The sequence below is a fragment of the Drosophila gunungcola genome (assembly GCF_025200985.1).
Source record: "Drosophila gunungcola strain Sukarami chromosome 3L unlocalized genomic scaffold, Dgunungcola_SK_2 000003F, whole genome shotgun sequence".
Taxonomy (NCBI): Eukaryota; Metazoa; Arthropoda; class Insecta; order Diptera; family Drosophilidae; genus Drosophila; species Drosophila gunungcola.
In genome coordinates this window covers 1,397,106-1,421,974 of record NW_026453179.1, presented here as the reverse complement: position 1 = coordinate 1,421,974, position 24,869 = coordinate 1,397,106, and the positions used below count along the sequence as shown (strand labels likewise).

General features: G+C 38.6%; 1 protein-coding gene across 7 annotated transcripts in view; it reads right to left on the bottom strand.

Annotated features, from left to right (window-relative positions):
* The window catches only part of LOC128258501 (zwei Ig domain protein zig-8), a 41,922-nt gene extending 21,000 nt beyond the window's left edge, over positions 1-20,922 (bottom strand). Inside the window, exons 1-2 of one of the 7 annotated variants that reach the window (XM_052990134.1) lie at positions 20,756-20,922; positions 16,587-16,870 (exon numbers count right to left, since the gene is read on the bottom strand). In XM_052990134.1, coding sequence (XP_052846094.1) covers positions 16,587-16,626 — 40 coding nt within the window. In that variant the 5' untranslated portion in view covers positions 16,627-16,870; positions 20,756-20,922. Of the gene's footprint in view, positions 1-16,586; positions 16,871-17,165; positions 17,725-20,755 lie in introns of those variants that run through there. The other 6 variants (XM_052990140.1, XM_052990135.1, XM_052990138.1 and 3 more) reach the window with 6 other exon arrangements.
* Positions 20,923-24,869: the final 3,947 nt, after the last annotated feature.

Here is a 24,869-nt window from a genome sequence, read left to right as displayed (position 1 = left end):
ACACAGCTAGCCGTCCGTAAATGGGCAAGTTAAGAGCTGGCTCTGGCTGTTCCCAAATGGGATGACACCTGCTTCGATCCTATCAATGCAGGTGAACGGGCTCTCCTTCTTACCACCCACCGACTTATGCCACTTGACATATTATCCCACTTGGCATCCAAAAAAGAAGAAATAGAACATAGAAGGCAAATGAAAACGAATGCTTAAATCCAAAAAAATTCCTTTCATAGTGCAATTTAAACTGCAAACACACAAATAGAAATGGAGAAGAGTGGGCATCCATTCATAGCAAGACCAAGAAAAACATAGAAGGCAAAAGGAAACTGAAAATACGAGAAAAAATCAGAGGGAAATGCCGCCATGTCCTTGTCGTTCATTTTCTACCTCAATTGAAATAGTTTTCTCCTCGGCTGCGAAATTGTTTGCTGTTGCTGCAACAGTTTTTCACTTTCATTATGGGGGAGAAGATTACGAGGGTGGCTTGAGAATGTCTTCAAAAGTACTCAAATTTTAAGTAAAATATTGATTGGATTTTCCATTCAACCTATTGGTTTTGAAGAGCTCTTTTAAGTACTTAAATTTTGAAGAAAATATTTATTTATATAGACGTTTATATAGTTTTAACTTAATGAATTTCTTAATTTCATTTTGCCTAATGAACTGAATGTATAATTTATTTAATTTTCAATAATTTATATATTTTCTAAACCTAAACTTTTAAGCTGTACGTTCCAATCATATAACTAATGATGTGATCCTGAGTGAACAATTTTAACAATTAAGATGGAAATTTATTTTAAAATTATTTTTAAGCCATTAGTTATCCTTGCTACTACAATTGTGCATCTTTAATGTTCCCAAAATATTTCGGGCAGAATCAAGTGGCATTTTCGCAACAAAAATTAAGTAGGACTGCCAACTGGTGAAGCAACTCTTGCCACATAATTTTTCATTCTCTTTCACAGAGCCCATTTCTCCGCTTTCCTATTTCCCCTTTCTCCGCTCCAAATCTCCGGGTGTTTTTTTGTGCAACACGCAATGACAGTTCACAGCAGACAAAAGTAAGCCAAGTCCAAGTCCAAGAGTGAAGAGTGAAGAGCAAGGAGGAGGCTTTGGTCCAGATAACAGCAAAAGATTTCTCTCTTTTTGTAAACACATTTAACCATTATTATTTATTATTACTATCGTCATTGTTGTGCCTGTAGCTGGGCAATTTCATTTCATGCTTTCAAGGGGAGCCAAACTGGAGAGTCGAGGAAAAAGAACACTTTTGGGGGGACCTAAATCCGACAGAGGGGTGGAAAAAGGGGGGCGGAAAAAAAAACGGGCTAAGGTCAGCAGCTCGAGTTACCCAGTTAACTACAGGGGGAAAATGGGGTTACGAAGAATCAGGTGAACTGGTCAGGTAAAAGGCATCGGCTTACACTTGCTTTTCACTTAATTGGATTTGCCCTGGAAGCGTCTCCATAGCCGGGCTAATAATTGCAGTTTGTAATTATTTTCAGCCCCTTTTGCTCCCTGGGGAGCTGCAGGATTAGCTATGCACTTGCAAAATGTCAATTGGAAATTAAAACTTTCCCCGGCTTAAGTCGAGCCCAAAATAAGGAGCCTTTAAGGGAAGAAGAAAAACTTGGTGTGTGCGCGAAACAATTTCAATTTGGTTTAATTTCCTCGTTCGCTGCAAATTTATTCACCCGCCTTTCGATCGGGGTTTTTCTTTTGATTGGCACGGGTGTGAGCAGGAAATTGAAATTCTCACACATTCCCCACACACATTAGGGTGGAAGTTCGGGCAAAAGAAGCACTTGCCACTGGCAGCACTTTGGCAGCACTTATTTGCATATTTTAAGTAAAAATTGAAGTGTTAAGATGGAACCTCTTTCTCTTTTCTCTGCACTTCAGAATGGGCCGTGAGTGTGTGAGAAATGTCAATAAAACAATGACAACGTCATTTGCTCGCCAGACTCACAGACAAAGTCGGCAGTGCTCAGATCTTCGCTCCTCACAAACTGCAAACTGTCACTTAAAATGCCCCACTCAAGTCGAGTCAACTCAATTCGTTTGTCCCATCGACAAGACTTGTCGGGGCTCCAGTTTATGTCACGCATTATTAACACACGCCCCATCGGATGGCAGCAGCAGCACTGCAACGTGGCGTATGCGCAACGACAGTTCTGAGGCAGAGCCACTGCAACTCAGACTGGCTGCCAAGTCGTGAGCTGATTGCTAAGCGCATTGCCAACGACTGCACTTAGAAAAGTGGCTTACAGGGATTTGACATGTAATAAAACGATGATACTCGGGCATGGACTTTAAGAGTTCTATGAATAGATATGTTTCGCAATTTATAAGTGCAGAAAAGCCTGTCAAAAGGTACTCAAATTTTTCAGCTTAAGAGGAATTATAGAAATCTTAATTGATCTATTAATGCAGTATAACACTTAGAGCACAATTTTTTAAGGATTTGATGTGCAAATGAATTATGACACTTTTTAAAGTGTCCCTTTTTTTCTTAAAATTATTTAGTGAGGAAGAAATTGTATCATATAATATATATTATATATATATATATTATAGAACTCCGTTAAGCATGACTTTAAATTATATATGAACTTTCAATCTTTTTATGTTTAAAACAATCATATTCCGGTGCTTCTTTTAATTGTATAAATTTTTTGTTAGTGTTTTGCAAGAAAGCCGCTTTTTGATTTCCCAACTTTTTCCCACAGTGCAAATATCTGGGTATGTGTGGCTGAGATTTGTTTTCTCGGTCGTAGGAGCAATCGGTGCAGGAGCAGGAACAAAAATATTGTCCTCGCCATGCCCGTATTTACGTTACCCCTTTTTGTTTTCCTCCACCTTTTTTGCACTACTGATTTCGTTGTCCGCCTGCGCTTATGCAATGCTTTTTGGCACGTCCCGCAATGCCTGGAACGTGTCGTGAGTTGGCCATGTGTGACTGTGTGTGTTTAGCGGACTGTGTGTGTTTGTGGCATGCAGCTGTGCGGCACTTCCACTAATGAAAAAGTCCTGTGGTCTGTCCCGACCCCCGGCCTCCTCTTCGGTGGCAGTTCCTGGTCAAATTCCCTAGAGATTTTCGGCCAGGTAAGGGGAAAGGTGTCTATAGCAACGAAACGAGTCCATTTGTTATCGAGCTGGCTGCTAATGAAGCATCTCCCAACTGCTCCATCAGCACTCGAGGCATACACTTCACTTATGCCGTGCTGTCTCATTTCCGTCTCTCTGGAGTTCCCCAAATAAGTTCGCGTCAAGGTCACTGGCTTCTAGCCTCTGTCAGTCTTGTCAAGCATATTGATGTCATTATCCTACCTAGCCAACAACAAAAGCCTTCACATCAGCCTAGACAATTTCGGTTTGCCTGATGGAAAGTTCCCCAACCCTCCTCCCTAGAATCCTTCCCTCCGCCCTCAAATGCAATCGAGGGAAACGAAGACAGGCACGCATCGCGGTATTTGCCACAAGCTTTTCTCCGGCTGCTTGTGGCCATTCCAGAACAATAACACTCAGAGAAATAATATTATAATATTATAATAATATTAACCTACCTGAAAAAATTAAATGTTCATATTATAATATTTACTTGTGGTATTGTTGAATACACTTCCATTTCAGCCTATTGGCTTATTAAAAGGCTTGAGTAATATACCTATGTTTATCTATTAAGCCTCTAAATTAAACATTATTCCTTAAAGCGTAAACTGCTATTAAGACTTAATTAATTAAAATCAAATTCAATTTGAAGCCGCCCAAAAATGTTTTTAAATATTGTGCACAGCATTTCTAATTATTTTGGCCTTAAAAGTAACATTTTTTTAAATTGTTTTGGAGTAACAAATGTTATGGACTAAAAATTATTTAGGTATTTTAGTCCTATGTGACATGCCATAGATAAAAAAAACTCAATTATTAAAAAGATTATATTATATGACACAAACATTTTAAAATAAATATTGATATTAATTATTTTAACACTTGTCACCTTTAAAGATGTTAAGAATAGGTCTCTTATTTATCTTATTTATTATTTATCTTTCAAAAGTAAACTCGAGAAAATTATTTCTGCTATAAATGTATTTAAGTACTTTTAAAGCTGAACAGCATTTTTTGTAAGTGCACTAAAACACACACTTCCCCAACAATTTCACCCCGAAAAACACAATCCCTAGCAAACAGTGCCAGCATGATGTCGTCGTTGTCGTTGTTTCGATGTTGTCGCCGCGGTTTTGGTGCCCCCTTGCTAAGACCCCCTTCCAAATCCCCCTCCTCTGCGCCACTGTCTGCCGTGATTTCTTGCCAACTGATTTCGTGATTTTCACAGGAACAGCACCACTTGGGTGGTGGTGTGGTGGTGCAGAGGGGTTATGTAGACATAGGTGCCACGGTGGTTGGGGCGTCTGCTCATTAAATTCGCTTTGACAATCGCAGTGCTACGCTCCGCTTATCTGATTGTGGGACACACAATGATGGATCTGCCACACAGTACCTCCGGCTCATGTCAGACCCCTCGGCTGGGTAACATGTGTGCCAGCACCCTAATTAGCCGCTTGATCTTTAAATTTAAATGCACTATAAAACAACATATGTGTCTGGGGTGTAAATAAATACAATCTTATGTATATAAGAGCCAAAGTTGCTCTGCCCCTCTGCATTTTTGCATAATTGTTATGCTGATTGCAAATTTCCAACGCGGCGAAAGTAAATTCCCCAAATGCTTGCTAAACAACACTGATGATGGCCAAATGGGGTGGCCCAGAAGCGAGGGCGGCTAGGGTGGCACGAAAAACTCGAGACGCACTTTTGGCATGCAAATTTTATGCAATTTTTATGTGTGCAGTGGGAACAAATGTCAAGTGTTGTTTACCCCTCTGCAAACGATGTTGCCGTTGTTTCCGGCACAGCTGCAATTTCATGTTGCCACCGCTTGCCCCGGTGGCATTTGTAATTAATATAATTTCTGTTTTCATACGCATAAATTTGAAAACATTTTCCTCTGCGTGCTGCGTGACTTTTAACGAGCGCTTGAAGCCATTTTGTACTGCAATTTGAGCTGCAATTTTTCACACTTGACAACTGACCAAACCCAACCGCTTTTCTCCTTTTTCATCCGCTCATTTCTTTCGTTTTGTTGCACTTTTTTTGTGAGCCGGAAAAGCCTTGGCAGCAACTAATTAAGAAAATATTTGCCAAGCTCTCTCTTCCAAGAAGAATTGGGTTGTGCTGGGATTGGCAAAGAAGGAAGCACTCAGAAAAATTATAGCAAAATGATTGTTTGTAATAGAAAGTTAACTGCAAGACATTCAGTTTTCAAAAATTCTAGTTGAATTTAAAATATATTACAAAAGACATATATCAAGAAATTTTAAAAAAACGTTATCGACAATTAAAAAATGTCTAAGAAATATAAAACATATAAAAAATAGATATACAATTACAAAACAAGAAAATGTAAATATTGTTTTAAAGCCAAGGAAATGTGTTTACCTGATAATGTTTTTTACTTACTTCTTCGTTTTGATAAGTTATATTTAGATTTCATTTTTGAATCAAAGATTAGACATCAAAACATTTTTGAACTGTAGAAATATGGTTTTAAGGCCAGGGAAGTGTTTCTAAAAGTGGGTAAAGGATATAGCCAAACAGGCAGCCGGGCAAGCAATTGCCGCATTCCGTCTGCTGAGACTTGCTGCAAGTTGGACTGGTCGGGGAAAAAGGGGATTGGTCGGTTTCTTTCACAGGATGCTGGCACAGTGCAGTTCTCAAGAACCAACCTCTCTCGGCGAGGCAACATTTACTAAGCCAGAAAAATCGGGCACAACAAAATTAATTTTTCCCATACCCTGACAGAACCAACAAAGTGCCCAATTCTGAACCCAAATAAATAAGTGTCCTCTTAAGTAGAAAATAGTTTGATTTGTAGTTTTCAACGAGAAGTTGTCCAAACTATCCACAGATTAAAGACGAACCCTTTTGAGCTCGGCCAGAACCGCAAAGGACCAAAGTTTTCCACAAAGTTTTCCACAAAGCTAATGTACCCCAATGGGACTCCCCTCTCTCGAGTTGTATTCCCCATTCCTGTTTCGGTGCACCTTAGTTCACTCATCCACGTCCTCATGTTCCTTTTCCCTTTTCCTTCTTTTCGACCTTCTGCCCTTTCACCTCCCCCTTTCACAGCCTTGAACTGGGTCAGGTAGGTCAGCTCAGGTGAGATTGCCCCTCTGCACGTTGTAGAAAATAAAATCTGGGGTCCAAGATTATTTTGCCTTGATGTAATATTGATGTAAGGACCTTAAGAAAATATGGAATTTTCCGCGCCAGAAGTTTTTTATCCTTTCATTTTAAATTGATTTTATAAAGTTGTCGCTTTGAAGATTGGATTTTTTAAGAACAACTGTGATGATGAACATCAGAATTCTCCTTTATGCATGTACATTATTAGACTAAGAATAAATTGGTTTCTTTTTCAGATTATTATGGTAAGAAAAAGTTGGTATTTTGTATAAATTTCAGTTTAATGAATACACTTTAGAAACATTTTTATTTTTGACAAAACTATGCTATGAATAAATTTGTATTTGATTAAAAAGATGAGCCATAAAAGTCTTTAAATTTGGTTGTATTTTGATTGAAAATTTAAATAAAATGTTTATTAGTTTTTAGGCAACCATATCATACTTTTGTATTGTATTAGAAAAACATCATTGTAATTTTGATTTCGATAAAAAATATCATATCATGACATTTCATAAATTTTGTATTTGGATGGAAAACAATCCTTGAATTTAAATTTATTACTTATTTGTTTTCTTTTTGGTTTGAGGAATTAACATATATTATTCAGTTTTTTTCATGATCTTATGTTTATTTTTTCGATGTGCACCTTCTAGCTTGGAACTCATCTAAAATCTGGAGATGAGCTGGTTCTGATGGACATTGTTCACCAACTCAGAAATGCATTCCCTTTCACCCGCAAAGGCATCGAAAGTTCCCAACCCGGTTGAATTATTCAAAGCAGGAGACCAAAACTGAAGCCATAGCCAAGGTCGCTGGGCAGGGGGATATTTGAGAGGTGGCCTTTCCTTTGTGGAACATAATTTTAGGCGACCGACCAGTGTTCGCCTTGTTCATGCAAATTGAAGTGCGTGGATGGAGATAATGATATACACCACCAACGAATTCCGGGTGGGTGGGAAATGCCTGGGTGGTTGAGCAATGGCGTCAGTGTAAACAAGCCAGCCACATGCAGCGCCGCAAAAATTAATATTTGTATTAATAAAACCGTCGTAGGGAGAAGGGTTTGGGGAGAAGTTCGCAGCAGATGTGCGGTCGTAAGTGTTTACATAACATGTTTTGGATCCCAGCACATTTAGTCAAGCGCACCAAAATCGGGTGGTGAGTGTTTGGAAGGGAGGTGGCTGGGATTCTGTGCGGCGCAAGAAGATAAAACGAGGAACGTGCCAAACATCAAAACGCTTAAAATAGACGCCCAAACTTAAGCCATACAAACTCCCTCCTTCGACAGCTAAAACGTTGACCAAAAGAGGAATCGAAATAGCGCGGATAGCGCCTGCAATTGAAGTCTTGCAGCGTACAATTCAATTAACGAACTTTTCTCCTTTTTTGCCCCCTGTCTGCTACTTTTTTTTTGCTTCCCATTACGTTCCGTTTGCTGCGTTGGCGGTGACGTCGCAATTTTTAGCCACCGCCGCAGGCCAAAAAGGCAAGAGCGATTGGAATGTCCGTGCCGCATTTAAAAGTCAGGGAAAACAAAAGGGTCAAGATCTAAAAGGAAAGTGCTCCATACAGTGGGGAAATTTAGAAATTTTCAAATTTTAGATAACAAAGAAGAGATGCTCTGTCTCCAAATAAAACGTACACGCAAGCAAAATGACCCCCACTATTAGCAACAATTTAGTCAACCTTTTTTCTTGTACTTATGAACATACAATTTTTTTTATGAATTATTATTGAAGTATTTTTAACTAAGAAAATGCATTGAAATAAATCATTTGATAAAAATAATATCAAACGCTATTTATACAATACATAACCTATCCATTCATTCTTTTTTTCGTGTTCTATCAAACTTTCTCCATACCAACCCACTTAATTGTTTTTTACGGGTAACATTTTGCACTGCAAACTTTTGTTGAAATGGGTAGCCGAACTAACAAAAGCCGAGCGGCTTAAGTTGTTCATTTTTTGCCAACTTGCCGCACTCATTTCACCCATTGTTTGCCACTTCTCTTTCGACGTTCTGGCAGCTTCTCTCACTTTCGCACTCCTTCATTCCCACACCCTGAAACCTCATCACCACCCACCCGCAACCTTGCCAATGCAATGCCACCCACCGCAGTCACTCACACCGCCGAATATCCACTTGCCATTGCATTCTGGCTTGGCGCCTCTGAAATGGGTATTTATTTGGTGTGTACCTATTCTTTTTGCGGAATTAAGAATTTTATGCATTCAGATAATAAAAAAATTATGAACAATTATTAATGCTATAATTATATGATGGAAATGATCACGTAATGTTTTATTTAACATATTTTGCGTTGCTACAGAAATCCCTGCCAAAAATGTTCATAGAAATAAAAGAGTAACATTAAAATATCTTTAATTTGCCAACTTATTACACTTCGACGAAAACGAGAAATATGTAAAAGTTTTTTTTTTAATTTAGCTTGCTTATCGCCCTAAATAAATAAATATTTTGAAAACCATATTTTCTGACATATATTTAGGCCCATAAACGTATTAATGAATTAGCAAACTACACCTTTTTATGAGATAATAAAAATTTTATGGTATTTTAGTTTGGTTATTAATATTTAATGGATATACCAAAGTCGGTGCTCCAAAATCTTTTATTTTTCTTTTGTTTCGTTGTTTTTTTGGTATTTTTTCCTTTAACCAATTCGCTGGAGTGAGAATGAAATGGCATTGAAGGGAAATAAAACTTCACACCATTACCGACACCTTATTCGCTTTCCATCCCGCAGGATTGCTTCTGCTTAGCTATGAATGAAGTGCAATTAAGTGGATTTCGAAGGGAGTTTATAGTGGCTCACTGAGCAGATGTTGGAGTTTGATACTAGACAAGCTGCACAGAAAACAAGAAAGAAAGCAATCTTCGGAAAGCCGAAGTTTACATACCCTTGCAGCTATTAACAAAATTAACATTCTTGAAAACACTTACATTTCGTTTTTTAGGCGTATATGTTTAATAAACATTGATGATTTTCAGCTAATTAATCATTCCTGTGGCAGAAATATGATATCGTTTGCCAATTTGAATTAAATTAAAAACAGCAAGCTTCTGACTGAAATTATAATATCCTCTGCAAGGGTATAAAAATGGTATTGAAATTAAGATACATGTCTTTGAAAGAAATAAATATCATTGATATATTTTAATTTAAATCTTAATAAAAAACATATATATTTTTCAGTGTGTAGGTAAGATAAGTAACAGTAAACAAACAACACAACTCCTGACTATTGATGAGTGTCCTGGCAGTTATTGTTGAACTCGGTGTTGAGTGATTGAATTCTCAACCACCGTTCGAGTGACTAAGTGGACTCATATGGATGGTTGTTGTAGTGGGGATCTAATAGTGCCGCTCTAGTAGCAGTTGTCATGCCAGCTTATTTAATTAACTCAATTCCCGCCAACATGTGGTACAATCCAAAACGTTGCCACATATTTCAGTCGCTAATTAAGAGCAACAGTGCAACTTCAGCTGCAATTGTAATTGCAACTACAGCTGCAGTCACGACAACCCTCGAGCTGCAGGCCAAGCAAATATTATTAAAATAAACTAGGACTGGGCTGCCTTCTCTCTCTCTCTGTTCCTCAACTTTGTTGAGCCCAGTCAAACAGTGCGTTTTAAAAGTGTGCACTTAAAGGGTATTTAACTATAAAAGGCAACATGGGAAGTGAGCAAATTAAGAACCTTGGTTAAGGACTTTTTAAACTTACTTAGCTTTTAATGAAAATAAACGGTGAGTTCAATTACTAGAAGCTGATGAATGCATCAGTGAAATTATAAAAACTTAAAATTGAAATTACATGATTTTGAACTTACAAAAAATTTCTCCTTTTCAATAATTTGACAAACATGAAATTATAAAATAAATTGATGTTGTTTTAGGATCTTCAAACAACACCTTTTTTAATAACTTTAAAATGGCTTAAAGGAATGCATTGTTTGTTATTTCTGAATTGCCAAATATTTTTACCAAAGCAGACAAAAATTTAAAAAAGATATGGTTAACAAGTAATTGTATAACGTATAATTATTATGTTAATTCTTTGAGCTTAAAAATATATAATTTTTAGCTATTACTACAACAAACATTTTTTAAAGGAAACTCAACTTTTCACCAGACAATAATTCCCAAAAAGTTATATTTATGTGAGGACTTCTTTTCGTGTCCTCTTGCCTTAATAGTTGGTAAAGTTTAATGAGCAACAATGCCGTTCCGTTTCGTGCGAGAAAGTGTCAAACATTGGGGAACTGACAAAAGTTGCGCACACTACAATACACACATGTCTGCCACGCCCACACACTTAGTGGGCTGTCTTCGTAATGGCTTTTGGTTAGAAGAAAGTGAGTAAAAGATAGGAATGAACAGAGGTGGCCGAGGCAAAAGGCAAAGCAAAAATTTGCGGCTACAAGTTCATTTATCATTTTGCTTGAGTAATTGAAATTTCAACGTCGCCGGGCGAAAAGCAGAGTGGGGCAATCGCCAATAGCTAGGTGGTGCAGGGTGGTTCCGGGTGGTTTCTGGTGGTGCTGGGTCTTAGGTGGTGCACAAGCAGCATCCACAGGACCGGGAAACCAAGCGGAGTTGGAGCCAATACATTAGACGCTTCCGCCGATGTTGCCGCCTGTCCGGACACATCTTTCGCTTTGAACTTAATGGATATGAAATACATAAAAAATGTATACATATTCCCCGACACCAGAGACTTCCTCTATGGCACCCCCCTCGCCACATGCAAAAAAGGGAACCTCGCTCAAAGTCACCAAATGGCGAACGGAAACTCATTCAATGAGTCTCGCTTCTCCTTTTCACTTTGTATTTTTTTCAGGATTTTTTTAAATCGATTGGGGATTACTTTCGGGGCATCGCTCTTCATTTTTACCTCGTTTCACATATTTATTTTTGGGCCCCTGGATTATCCCTCGGGCCGGTCGGTTCTTAAAGCTCTTTGGGGCGTTTGCTTACGCATCGCCGCACAAATGATTTATAAGTTAGACAAAGGGCAAAAATTGAGGCAAGACCTCGCTTCACCTTTTACCACCCGCTGCTGGCTGGCTGACACAAAAATGAAATCATTTGACCATAAACATTGAACTAAATTCAAAATCAATTTAGCGTAATAATAAAACACAGGAGGCTGTCCTGGAAAAGTCTGCTGTTGGCAATTATGTCAACAATTGACTTCAATTGACACTGGATGGGCCGCTGGCATAAGGAAAACAAATTGAAAAACGTGATGTTTTTCAAGGGCCTTAATAGGATTAAATGGGCAATAAATAGGATGCACGTTCATTCAAAATGATTAAGAGAGTCCCTGGGCAACGTGATGGCCGAACACACAAAAACTTGACGAAAAGTTGGAGAGTTAAGTAAAGCCAACTAAGAAACTGCAAAGTAAACTTCTTCGACAAAATGTGTTTTTATTTTCGCTACTCGCAGCGCAGTCTGTTGACTTTAAAGTTGCAAACTTTCGTTGCGATATGCATATAGTAAGGGGCCATAAAGATGCCATGAAAGTCCTGGCCAACTCCGCCGACAAATAGCCATAAATAAGAGCCGGGGCAAATACCCATGCCTTGGCTTTGGATTGTGTGTGTAAGTGTGCTACCTATTGGCCATTGTTGGCCCAGATCGGCGACAACTGCATGCAGTCGGACTCTTGGCCTGGCCCCGAGCTTATTTATGCCCCCAAGTCTCTGCCGAAGAAGCCAAGTAGAAATACACAAAAAAAACGGTGGCCAAAAGTCAAGTGAATTTCCTTAGCGCGCACACAGACACAAAGAGCATGAAATGTAGTTTGTTATGAATTTCTGCTACATCCTTTTCTCGGTTTCGGCTTGGGTTTTGTATTTTTTGTATTTTTTTTGGTTGCCAGAGAAGCGGGTCGCAAACACATCCGTAAACAATTTGTTCATGCTCCTATTCGCTTTTATTTTTCTCGGCTTTTTGTTGCCGCTACCCGATAAGCAAAATAAAGAAATGAACGGGGAGAATTGAAAATAGGCAACCCTATTACTTGGGATACAAATGGCAGGCCAAACAAAAACAATTCAAATGAACTGCGAACCCAAAAAGGCGAACACGAGGAGCTCTGGAATTTTTCAAGTTTTTCCAAGCGCGCGCGTTGCCCATTTAAAAAAGGGTTAAAAAGGGGCAATCAACGCACTGGGTGGCAATTGGTGGGGAAAAGGGTTAAACGGAAGCGTACAAAAGAGTTTCCAGTAACATGGTTGAATTATGGGATATCGTTAATCAGTGCGATTATGATCCACTGCCCGTTTCATTGGTTCCTTAATCTGCAAACAGCTGTAATTACTGTTGTTTACCTCCGACGGTTTTTCAAGCCCCTAAGTAATTTAATTGCATTTGCAACTGATAAAATTAAATTGAACAAAGCTATCGTGTTAATTAAGCTAACTATTTGGAAGTTGCAATCCTAATTGAGTGCCTTTGCGTTCGTCAATCACATAATAATAAACATTTTATTGACTTATAATCGCTCTAATCCTGCAATTACATTCAAATATGTGAATTAATTTGGACAGGCGAAGCTATTGTAAATATTTATAGTAAATTTGGCATATTTTGTTTTTTTAAGCTTAGGGATTTGCAAACATTTTAAAAATATTATGTGTCGGAATTTCGCAAATAATTTTATTGTTTTGTTACTGTTTAAGCTTTAAAGCTATATATTTGTTATAATTAAAATGAATATAAAATAAATTTTTGATTAAATAAAGTGTAGTATATATACAACCACGTACCAATTGATTTTTGGTTTAGTAACAAGGCAAATAACGTTTGAAAATATTGATTTATATATATATTTGTTGGTACGTTGATTTGTGATTTTATGCTTTTTTTCAATTACTTCTTTATCTAAGCATTTTTGAGTGCAGTGAATCAGAAAAGATACAGTTAATAATTGAATTAAACTGTTGCTGTAGCTTAAAGTGAAATATGGGTGATGGTGGTAAAAGTGTGATTTAGCCAATTTCCTTTTTCTTTTGGCGTTGGTGTGAGTTAGCCTTTCCTTTTTCGCGCTTGTGTGTGTGAGCGTTTGCTTGTGTCAACGTAATTTTCCCCTGACTTTCTTTGCTCCACTTCAGCTCTCACTCTTGTTTGCCATTTCATTTCCATATGCACAAGGCAAATAGGCAAACAATCTGCAGGGTTGGTGAAAATAAGGGGGGTGGAGGGGTAGGGGGGTAAATCGGGAAAGGGGGCGCTGGGCGGGTGTGGTTTGCGAGTTGTGAGTGAATGTTAATACTGGCCCGATACAATTTGTTGGTGGTCGTCTTGGCAGCAGGGTTAGACTCCAAGGAGCAAGGATCGAGGGGCTTTGGCATCTTGACAGCCAACAACTCACTGCTCAGTGACACGTGTGAAATGCTATGTTCTGCGGGGCCAGGGGCGTAGTCAGGCGAGGGGGTTCCCGGTCTCGATTCCAAGTTTTTTGACACATACAAGGGGCGAACGATGGCAAATTGGAAAGTCAAGCCGAAGTTGACAGGATTTGCGCGCAAAAGGATTTGGCCCGCGAAATATAGCGGATAATACACAGCAAAAAATTACACTACATTATAATTTTCAAATATTTGAAAAAACTAATATAAATTATTTAAAATAGATTGGTAATTAATATATTTCATAAAATTTATATACTTTTTGATTAAAGATGAATTCAAATCCAAGACCAACTTGTTTTTGAATAATACAAATCATAAAATTGTTATAATAAAATAGCCTTAAATTTATGTTTTATTTTTTTTATTCGATATGAAAATACAATTTTGTTTAGCATAGGTTATATAATACAACAACTATATTCACATTTATTATGAAAATACAATTTTTATATTACATGCGGTTCCCCTTCAGATACATATTGTGCATTTCATGTCATGAAAATAGATTTTTTTGGCATTCAACATGCGAATAATATATATATGAAATTTTTTTTTTCTGTACAGCTACATGTTGTGTATGTGCATTTTGTGTGTAAGCGAGTTGAACAGGATAAGGAAAGGAATTGGAGCAGGAGCTCTTGAAGCCGCAGCAGGATAATCGACTGCCTGTCATTGTGTTTACACTAAATTTCAATTAAAATTTGAGGCCTCCTTTGACAACTGACAGTACAAGGAAGGCGGGCGGCTTCCCGCATAGGAATATTCAAGTAGTATATAGAAGGATCAGCGCCACTTGCCACTTTTTGCCAAACGACAACAAATCTCGGCCAAACTTTAGAAACAATCTTATGCGGGAAAATTAAGCCACTTTTGCTTAGCGCCCACAACAGCCAAAGCAACAACAGCCAAATCCGGAAAAGAAAATTCAAAAAAAAAGAAAGAAAATACCAGCAATCCGCCAAACTGGGCGGGGATTTGCCGACTGGATTTAAAATGGAAATTATTTCAAGAAAACCAATTCGCTTTATTACTTTGGGGCATACGCAGCTAAGTAAAACAAGAGCAGTCGACGCTAACGCTGCCAGCAACAAAAACGAAGTTCTCCAACAACACGAACAATAACAATAACAAAAACAAAAACATTGGGGGAGCAACTAAAGAACAACAAAAGCAAGCGACCATAAAAATTAATGCAATAAAAACACATGGCCAAACTGGCAGGAGCAAAAGCCCAAACAAAGGACACAAACAATGAAAAGTTGCTGCCAGAATGGCAAAGAAATAAAGCCAAATGGATGGATGGAGTGTATACAGGTATAGTGTTAGGATCGATAAGTTTTTGCTTGCACAGTCATCCACCATCGAATGACAAGAATATATTTCAGCGGCAGGAAAAAATACATTTATTAGGATCCCCCGAACTACTGAAAAAAATTCTTAATAATATGAAAACAATTGTGTAAACAAAAATATGTATGAATTGCTTATATTTGGCGAAGTTTTTTAACATGCGGTTACCACTGTGTAAAAAAGTTATTATTACAAAAGTGTAAATTGGAAAAAGTTGAGCAGAATATAATCTTTTAATGTTGCATATTTACAGCAATTCCTATAGATGTGGTGTGTTGCCTATAGAAATTAAATATAGAGATTACTTCGATACTATAATGGCAGTAAACTACATAATGATTTTCCACTAAGGGCCGTATCTATTTATGTCAGAAGCAGCTTTAATAGGTAAGGGGATAGAGAAATATCGGCAAAAAGAAAGCTGCCAGGACTCCTTAGCCTTTTCTTGCTCTTTTGCTCTGTGCAGGCAGCACGCAATTAAAAGGACTTTCGACTTATAAACATTGCGCTTGAGTGGATGGCTAGGTGGTTCGTCTCTGGCCCTTTAACAGCACCACCCACCACCACCCACTCCTTCACCCAACCACCCACCGCCTTTTGCTGCTCGCCTGATTGAGCTCACAGTTTGCGGCTCATAAAGTCAGAGTCTCGGGCATAATTACACTTTTCAATTATGCATAATTATGTGTAGAAAGCCATTTGCGTTTGTTTGGAGCGCGTTTAAAAATTAAAGTGCAGTGACACCAGCCGCCTCTCAGCCTTAACCCCTGACCCCACACTCCACGTCCATAGCCCTTAACCCCGCATTCCTCATTGGAGCTGCTGTTATGCGATATGGCCTTAAAAACGACTCCAAGCAACCAGCAAGCGACCGCATTTGTTTGCTTTGGCTCCACATTGCCCTCTCACTTTTTACACTGAAAAAAGTACTACAAAAATTATCAAGAAAGGAATCGTCTCAAATCAAAACATTTAGCATACATTATAGCATTTTGAATAATCTTAAATGTATCAAAATAAGATTGTCTCTGTGAAAAAGTTGGTATTTATTTTGATCTACGATCTAAATCGGCTTAAAATATCTGAGGCACTGTTAATTTGTGGGTGAGTTAAATATAAATCTCCTTATTTTACTTCAGAAGGTCTCATAAAAATTAAAAAAATGGATAGAAATCGTTATGAACTTTAAATGTAATGTTTTTTCTCTCGGTTCACCCATCGCTTTCACTGCTCCTGCTGCGGTTGGCAGTGGCCATGTCAGAGCAGCAGCATAGGACTGCAAGGACAACGCAGCAGGCAGAAACATAAATCAGGATTTTCGCAGCCCGAACCACAAATGTTTTTAAAAGGATTCAGCGCCCGGCGAGGCGGCAACAATAACAACCTTGAGCGGGGGTGGTGGGCCTATATTGTATATGTTTATATATATATATATATTGCTGATAATCTTATGCATGCTTAAGCAGGCTACGGAACATGGGATGTGCGGTGTTATTGTACTGTGTATATGGAAGGATCGGGTGGAACTTGACTTACCCGACAGGCAGCAGAAAAGTGCCGTCCACAGGGTCAACATTTTGCGATGACCCACTCGATTTGCGGTCGGTTTTTAGTGTTGCACCTCTACTTCTTTTCACTGCTTTCAATCCTCGGCTGACTCCTTTTTCTATCACTTTATCGGGTTTGCTTTGCGTCCTATCAATTCGCACTTTGTTTGCTTTGAGAGCTTTGATCTACGGCAATCTCTGGGAAGATATATTTTTGTTTTCATTCCTCGTATTCACACACCACTTTTTTCGTGTCTATCTTTTCTATTAGCCCTTTCAACAGAGAGAAAAATTTTTCATCCTTCATGGCACTTTTTTTAATTTTTCGGTGTACAAAATTTAATTTTGTGCTTTTTAAAAGAGGTTTTACGCATCGTTTTATTTCAATATTTCAAATATTTAAAAGAACTCTTTAAACAATAAAAAATATAATATCAAATGAGGTATTTAAATTAGATCTTCAACATTTAGAAATCATGTATAGCCTTATCTGTTAAATTAACATACTAAATTTTTTTTATATACATGTTAAAAATATGGTTAAATGTATTAAAAATTCCAATATGACCTGAAAGTTATTTTTATTTTTCCCTCTGCACCTCTTTCTGATTCTCTCTTTTCGTTTCGCGTGAATTAAACACTTGCAATGACATTTAAAACACTTAATATCAATGGCAGACAATTTAATCCTTTAACGTTCGTTTGTTGAACTTTTTGTGTAATGTCCTTGTTGTTGCACGTCCTTGTTGCTGCTGCTGCTGTTGTTGTTGCTGTTGCAGTTGCAGTCCTGTTTGCTCTTTTGGCTCGTCCTAGGCCGGAATAATATTTTTTGTTGCCCTGCTCGTTTCGCATTTCCATGAACGACTTTTTATTTTCTTTCCGCCTGGAACCAACCCAAAAAGAATTGATTTTCGTCTGGGGCTAAAGAGCTTTAAGAGGAATTTCATTTGTTCTGTTTTCGGTTTTTTTTTTACAGCTGCTCCCCTTGCTGTTATGAAACATAAATTGATTAAATTTGTGTTGATGTCGAGTCTGATAAGCCAGATTTTGATAGAGTGTCTGGCACGTAAAATATTGTTAACTAAAACTTAGCATAAATTGGTATTTTCCCTTTTGGAAGAGAGCCAGGAATATATTTTTTTAGAGCAAAAGTAAATAATTGAAAGGCAACCAATAGTCTTCCGTGTAAGGGAATCAGCAATTGCTTCAAAAAGATACTAACAAAAGTTTTAAATACAAGTTAGAAAAACATGCCTTTGGGGCAACGCCCAACTTTAACTGTCGTTCTTTTCCCTTCGAAACACCTTTTCACAACATTCAATTAATTATGGCTAATGCATAAACCAAAATCAGTTATTGACAAAAGTTTGGAATTGTCTCCGGTCAGCTGGCTGCCCCTGCATATTTCGTAGGCCCAAACTTCGTGGCATGTGACCGGGTCCCAAAATAAACCCTCCTTCCTTGGCCTTTCGAAATTGGAAGGAGTTTGTGGAGAACTGTTCACAGCAGTCACGCCTCTTCTCCACATGTTTCCGCCTTCGGCTATTTCCAGACCTGCTACCATCCATTCATTTGGCATCAATCAATTGCCTGGCCCAGGGGAAAAACTTTACCTCACTTTGGCATTTCCCTCACATCTAATTTGTTAAGCATTTGCAGGGGAATTGCCTTTTTCACACGCTCCTTGAAAACGATGTGAGTTTTGGTCTGAAAATTTTTTCCCTCGCCCTGTGTGAAATTAATTAAAACTTAATTAATTGCAAACTTCGCTGGGGCGCAAGAGACAGACACACTAATGAGAAGGGGGAAGGGATTAAGGTCCGAGATCAACTGCAGGTCTCATTTGACATGCAGAGAAAAAAAAATTAATCATGTGAATAAGAAGAACAAAAAACTTAAAATGAACGAAGTCTTACATACAGAGAAAACGAAAAATTACTGAATTTTCAAAACGAATGTACTTCTCGTAAAGTAAACATTGAAATATTAAATTCAAGACGATATACACTTAAAAAATTTTTTTTAATTGCCCTTAAAATATTTTGTTAAAAAATAAATGTGAAATGGGCTTTTACAGACCTGTAAATGAATACAGGAGTCAAAGAAGTTTATTTTCTTGCTTAACTGAAGGTTAAGATTGGTACATTTCTTTGACACATCGTATTAATAACTTTTATCCTACTTGCTCTCACTGAAAAGTAAACCCGACCACAGGCTTAGAGTTTAGCACGAAAATAAACATATTCTAAAAAAATTGTTCTTACAAAGGTTTGCAATATAACAAAAATATCCTTGTAATTTTATTTTATAAATAGTTTACTGATTTAATTATTATATTATTAAAATAACTTGTTTGACCATGTTATAATTATATTACTATCCATCCTTACGATATACAAGTTTTTAAATAAAAATTATTTTTATCCTATCCATTTCACCTGGTCAAGATAACTATTATTCAAGATCTTCTTTGGTATTGTACTCCAATATTTTTCTCTGCACGATCCTCCACTGTGTAACTTCAATCAGAAGTGGCTGCTGCTGACATGGTGTCCCTCTCTCCTGCTCCTGCTCCTGTTCCTGCTCCTGTTCCTACACCTACTCCCATCTGGAATCCTGCCCGGAATCCTTGGCCACTTGTCACTGTTGCTTCCGTAATGGAATTAGAGAGGGGCAGGGAGTGTGGAAATGTCTGTGGGGGGGACCAGGCCCGAGGCAAGGACTCAGTGATTCAGGGACGGAGTCTGAGACTCCTGCCAACGTCAGCAGTGTCTTTCAAAAGTGTTAACGCACTCAATTGCTCTGGCCATCTCTTTCTCAGCCAACTATGCCCCTCCCTTTCGGCCCCCGGCTTCTTCGGCCTCTCTCTCTCTAATTGTAAGCGTCTGCATTTTCCTTCTCGCCTCGGGGGCAGTGTCTGCTCTAATGCTTAGTAACTGTGATTAGGAGGAAACTTTAGTTCCGGGTGGGTTTAATTCGCCACCCACTTCTCCCCGGGGTCAATCTTTGCCTTGCCTTGCTTTGCTTTTGTTTCTGCCCCATTGTGTGTCGACTAATTCCTGGTGTATGAATATTTTATTGAGGAAGGTTTTCTCTTTTATTGGCTACATGGCATTATGTGCAAGAACAAAGAAAGGATACAATTAAATTTTTGTTTGGGTATGCCAGCTGGAATGCCACATAAGCTGTTGGCCTTAAAAGTTGATACCCCAAACAATAGTGCTGGTGGAAAAGGAAAACGCTGAGAAGCCAAAGTACTTGACACTTGACAAAACTTTTCCATCAACAACTGCAGTTGCGACAGGAAAAGTTTTGCCCAACGAAACTTAATTTTCCCCAACAGCCACAATATCTTATCGTACCATACGAGATGCTTTTCATTTTCTTCAGCCAGGCACATTGCGCATACGCACTGTGATCAGCCAGATTGGCGGCCTGTCGTAAATTTCCCTGCACACTTGTTTTCCGTTAATATTTTATGTGTTTTCTATTAATTTTTGTCACATTCTTTTAGTGGTCGCTGCTGGGCCCTAATATTGGATTACACAAAAAAAAGTGTATTACGGCCGATATTTTTCTGTGGCAGCGATTTCTGTTTTGACGCAGATCAAAGATAGTTTCCCTATGTTTTTTGTTTGGCATTTTGGTGTTGTTTTAATTTGTTAATTTGTGTTTGGGGTCCGGGCTCCCCTCGTCTGTGTCTAAATATAAAACAACTTAATTTGCTGCATGCTAATGAGGCGATGGGAAAGGGGACGGGCTGGAGGTCGTTGTGTGGGCGTTTAACACTTTTATAATTTGTTTGCCTGCAGACGAATTGCTCTGCAGCTTTTATTTTGGTCTTTTGTCGCCTGCCACAGCTGACAAGCTGCTAACACGCACCGAAATTTCGTTAGATTTCTTATTACTTTTTTGGTATATAATTTTTTAGGAGACGATGGTCGTAAAATATTCGCGTGCCGAGCGGTATTGACTTGCCCAGCAAAAGCAACAACAGTTAGCAGTAACAGTAACTGGAACAACAACAACAAAAGCGACAAAAGGTCATTCAATTTTCGACTGCCGGCAATGGGGCAATGAGGCTTTTCCTGCGTTTTCACACGTTTTCCAAAATTTACGACCCAATTGTGCCCGCTTTTCTTATCCGTTTGCACTCACACTTCTGCCTCGAGTCAGAAAAACACACGCACAAGCGCGCACACACACACTGGTCCGGAAAATGTCGCGCCTCACGTATTTGGGCCTCACATTTCCATCAATTTTTTATTTGGATTTTTCACGCGCTTTACCGTTCTTTCGCCTTTCGTTCACCGTCGATGTCGCGCTGAAACTGAAACAGAAACTGAAACTGATTTCTGCCAGCAGTGGAGCACTTTTTTGGGGACTCGAGGGGGCCTTCCGAGCAGACACGAACCTTTATCAACGGCGGTTCGGGTTTGTTGTCTTCGTCTCGGGAAAAGTCGGGGAAAAGGGGTGGAAAAATCGTGTCCCGAGCATTTACACTCCTGCTGAATTCGCCGCATTTGACTCTCTTTACTGGCCTTACTCTCTCTTATACTAAACACTTGATGCTCTTTCAAGGTCTATCAATAAAATGTTTGAAATAGTTTTGGCAATTTGCGATTATCATGTTAGTGGCAACAGGGGGAATAACTTAATGATCCCGAATTATGTGCTTCTGGCAAATGAAAGCTTATTTTACGACTGTCTTTTCAACGGGTTAAGTTGATTTTTATGGTGGGAACTTAAGATACAAGCAGTGATTCGAGTTCTTTACAGCAGGGGAAATTAAATGGAAATGAAAGGTAATAACTTGATTTATGGTTATACCTAGACGGAGGATTGAGGGAGTAGGCTAAAGGCTTTGGGGCATAAAATATAGATAGTAAAGAATTTATTAGGGTTCTTACAAAATGTATTATTAAAACCATATTTGGCTTGTTAGTCTAATTTATGTCTTTTTTAAGTAGCTGTTTTTTCGAGTAACTTCATTAAATGCAATGCAAGATCATAAACATGGCGTATTGTTTCGGCCAAAGAAATTAAAACTACTTTTCTCATTCTGAATAAATAAATATAGAAGCAGTCAATTTTTAAAACGGTATGGTAAATAAAATCTACTAAATAATTGTATTTGATTTTTTAAAAACACATAAAATATTCAGCAAATTTAAAAATAAATTTAAAATGGACAAATTGGTACAGTAAATCCTATAGGTTGTTAATTCCTTGGAATTGTTCCTATTTTGCTTAAGTCCGTATTCCTGTGTACTGAAAACATTCCGGTTAGTGGAAGATAAATTTCTTTTTTTTTCTATTCTTTTTCCAAAAAACTACATACGTCCGTCTGCCTTAGACGATATCTAAATCAAGACTGTGGGGCTTAAGTCAGTATCAAAGAGTACTGTTACAGACTTAAGCAAAGAGCGCGCATGAACTGAAAAATTCGAAAGTTCTCTTAGATTATTTCTTGCTTTTTTTTTTGTTTGCGGCGAATTGGATAATGTGCCCAGAAGGCAGGGATTTCAATAAAATACACTGGAGTTGGCACAAAAAGAGCTAATGACAATATAAATTCGCATGGCGTATGGAAATGCGTGGCAGATGGGAAACGGGAGCTGGCCGAAAGATTTCCTTCCGCACTTGATGAAAAGCGGGGAAAATTGCGGGTGCAAGGCAGCTGACAGCAGTTATCGCTGGAGCGAAAGGCAGTAATTAGCGTAAATTGAGTTGGTAAAAAGCGCAAGTGTTTAAAATCCGCCACCCACTTGTGCCACCCACCCAAAAACCACCCAAAAATTCCACCCACAGCAGTAGCTGCCCCTCGTTTTTGTGGTTGCTGTTGCTGCCACTGCTGCTGTTGTTGATTATGTGGCAATTAGTTGTCGCTTTTGTGGCAAGCCGCGCGACACTTTCAATCAGAGCATCTTATTCCGACAGCCACATTATGCCCATCCAGGTGGGGCTTAGTGAGCTAATTAAACAAGCCGCTTACGGCCCGACATCCCGCTGACCTTGGCCACCAGCCACGCCCCCTTACCGCCCACTCCAAGTCCATCTCGCAAAAGTTTGCCACAACTCCTAACCGACTGGACCCCACAACATTTCTCCAGTTATCAACTTTCTGCACATATTGTCAGAGGTGTTTAAAAGTCTGGGTCACTGGTGGGTTAAGTGGGCGGACAGGGGAGGCTGGGCATTTCGGGGGGCGTGGCTGCAGTCTAATGAGAGGCATTTGGTGTACTTGCTCGGTATTAGAAACTTTGCGAAAAGGCAAATGACCAAAAGTTTCCAATTTGGTTTCCCAGAAAATATTGTGGAATGAATTTGTTTAACTTCTAACTCAACGAATGACAAATGCACTTAACAAAAAAAAAAAACAACAAATTATTATATCAATATTCTCAATAGAATTTTCCCTCAGTACACACTTTAAAATATTCCTTAAATAATTTATGGCTTTAGATAACTTTTCTTGCTCTTAGGTGTTAAATTTTATAAACCATTGTCCGTAGCTCAACAACCCCCGCTGCAGAATGCAGTTCATTTGCGAAAATTGTATGATTTATGAAAATGTTCTACGAGTATTTCTGTTCTCTCCCACTTTTCAAATGAAAGGGCGTTATTCCGCCCACATTGTAATACAATCAGGATCTGGCTAGGAATTAAATCTGCTAACCAAGTTAAAGCGCTCGAGGAGGGGACGATACGAGATTCTGTTCTGGGGCATTGTTGCATATTCAACAATTGCAACTGCAAACCGACGAAGTAATAACAAATGCAAATTTTAAGCTCAAGAATTTTCGTTGGCAAAAATTGTATACATTTCCCTTTTTTTTAGCTCATATTTTACTTATTTGTGCTTTTGCCTTTTGGCAACAGCAGGCAAAAGTGCAAATGAGTTTTGGCCAGCCCCCCATCCCCTGACAATTGAATTTGTTTAAATTGTTGCCTGCTAAATTTGTGAGCGAGTGGCGCAATCGTAACCATGCATCAGCATTCAGGAAAGGGGAGATCTGATCCACTAAACTTGAAGTCGGAACACATTGTCCTCCTCGCTGAGAGCCAATATAATCAAGCGGCAGCAGCTGGCAAAAAATGATGTGGCAATGTGTATGGGTTTGTGCGACATGCACTGGGAAAAATCGAATTTCAATTTTACATTTGTCAAAATTAATTGTATGATTAATTATAGCTACTAAGAACATAAGATTAGGGAACCGTATGTCCAGGAATCGAAATATTTAAGGAATCTCGATTATGATTGTAACAATTAATAAACATATTCTCCATTGACTCAAAAATGTTAAATTGTCTTTAGGAATAAATAAAGTTGGAAATAACTAAAATAACTCACAGCAGCTTTCTTAATAAAACCATTAAATGCTAGTAGTTGTAACTAATGAATATTTAAAAGTAAAAGGTTTTGCTCATAATAAGAGTTTTTTGGCCAATTTAGTTGTAGAATTTATTCAAGTCAAATTGAACAGATGATTTATTATTGGTAAGTAATGATTATAATTCATCAAAAAATTAAAACTTTGAAATTTCTTAATATTATATTAACTTTTCAACAAAAATTATATAGCTTTCATGCGAATTTCTTTATCTGTACAGGGAGGTCGTGGACCAGCAGGCTGCAGGACTTGGGCACTGATGAGTTCACTTCAGTGAGCAAATGAAACGATATTGTTGTCAATTTAGGTGCAACAAAGAGCAGCAATGCCTCCCGTCCCTTTCCATCCGTCGGCAGACAAGGACAAGACAAAACAAACAGCATGCATGATGAGCGAGCGAGAGGGAGAGAGGAGAGGAAGGGCTGCATTGGCAGGATGTCGGAGGGAGACAGCGATAGCTAGCGTAACAACAATGGCAAACAACAACAAATTGCATGTCCTTCCGCCTAAGGTTGCAACACAATATACAACGCACTCATATTTACTTTGTTCGGAGGATCCTGTCCCAGACTCTCTTTCTCTGTCCCCCTGCCTCCATCTTCCCTCTCGCTCGCACCAGGACATCGGTGAACTCCTCGCAAAATTGCAACATTAATGAAAACTGCAAGCGACCTGACACAGAAACGTGTGGGGTGGTGGCAAGGTGGGAAAAGGGATGAAAAGGGGGTGAAAAAGGGGTGAAAAGAGGGTCCGAAATGGGACAATAAGGACACCATGGCTGAACCTTTATTTACAGAACCAAGGAAGCGGAGGAAGAGCTTTCCCCGAATTGGACCATATTTTTAGCCATTTTAAGAGCCTGATTTTCCCCCAGG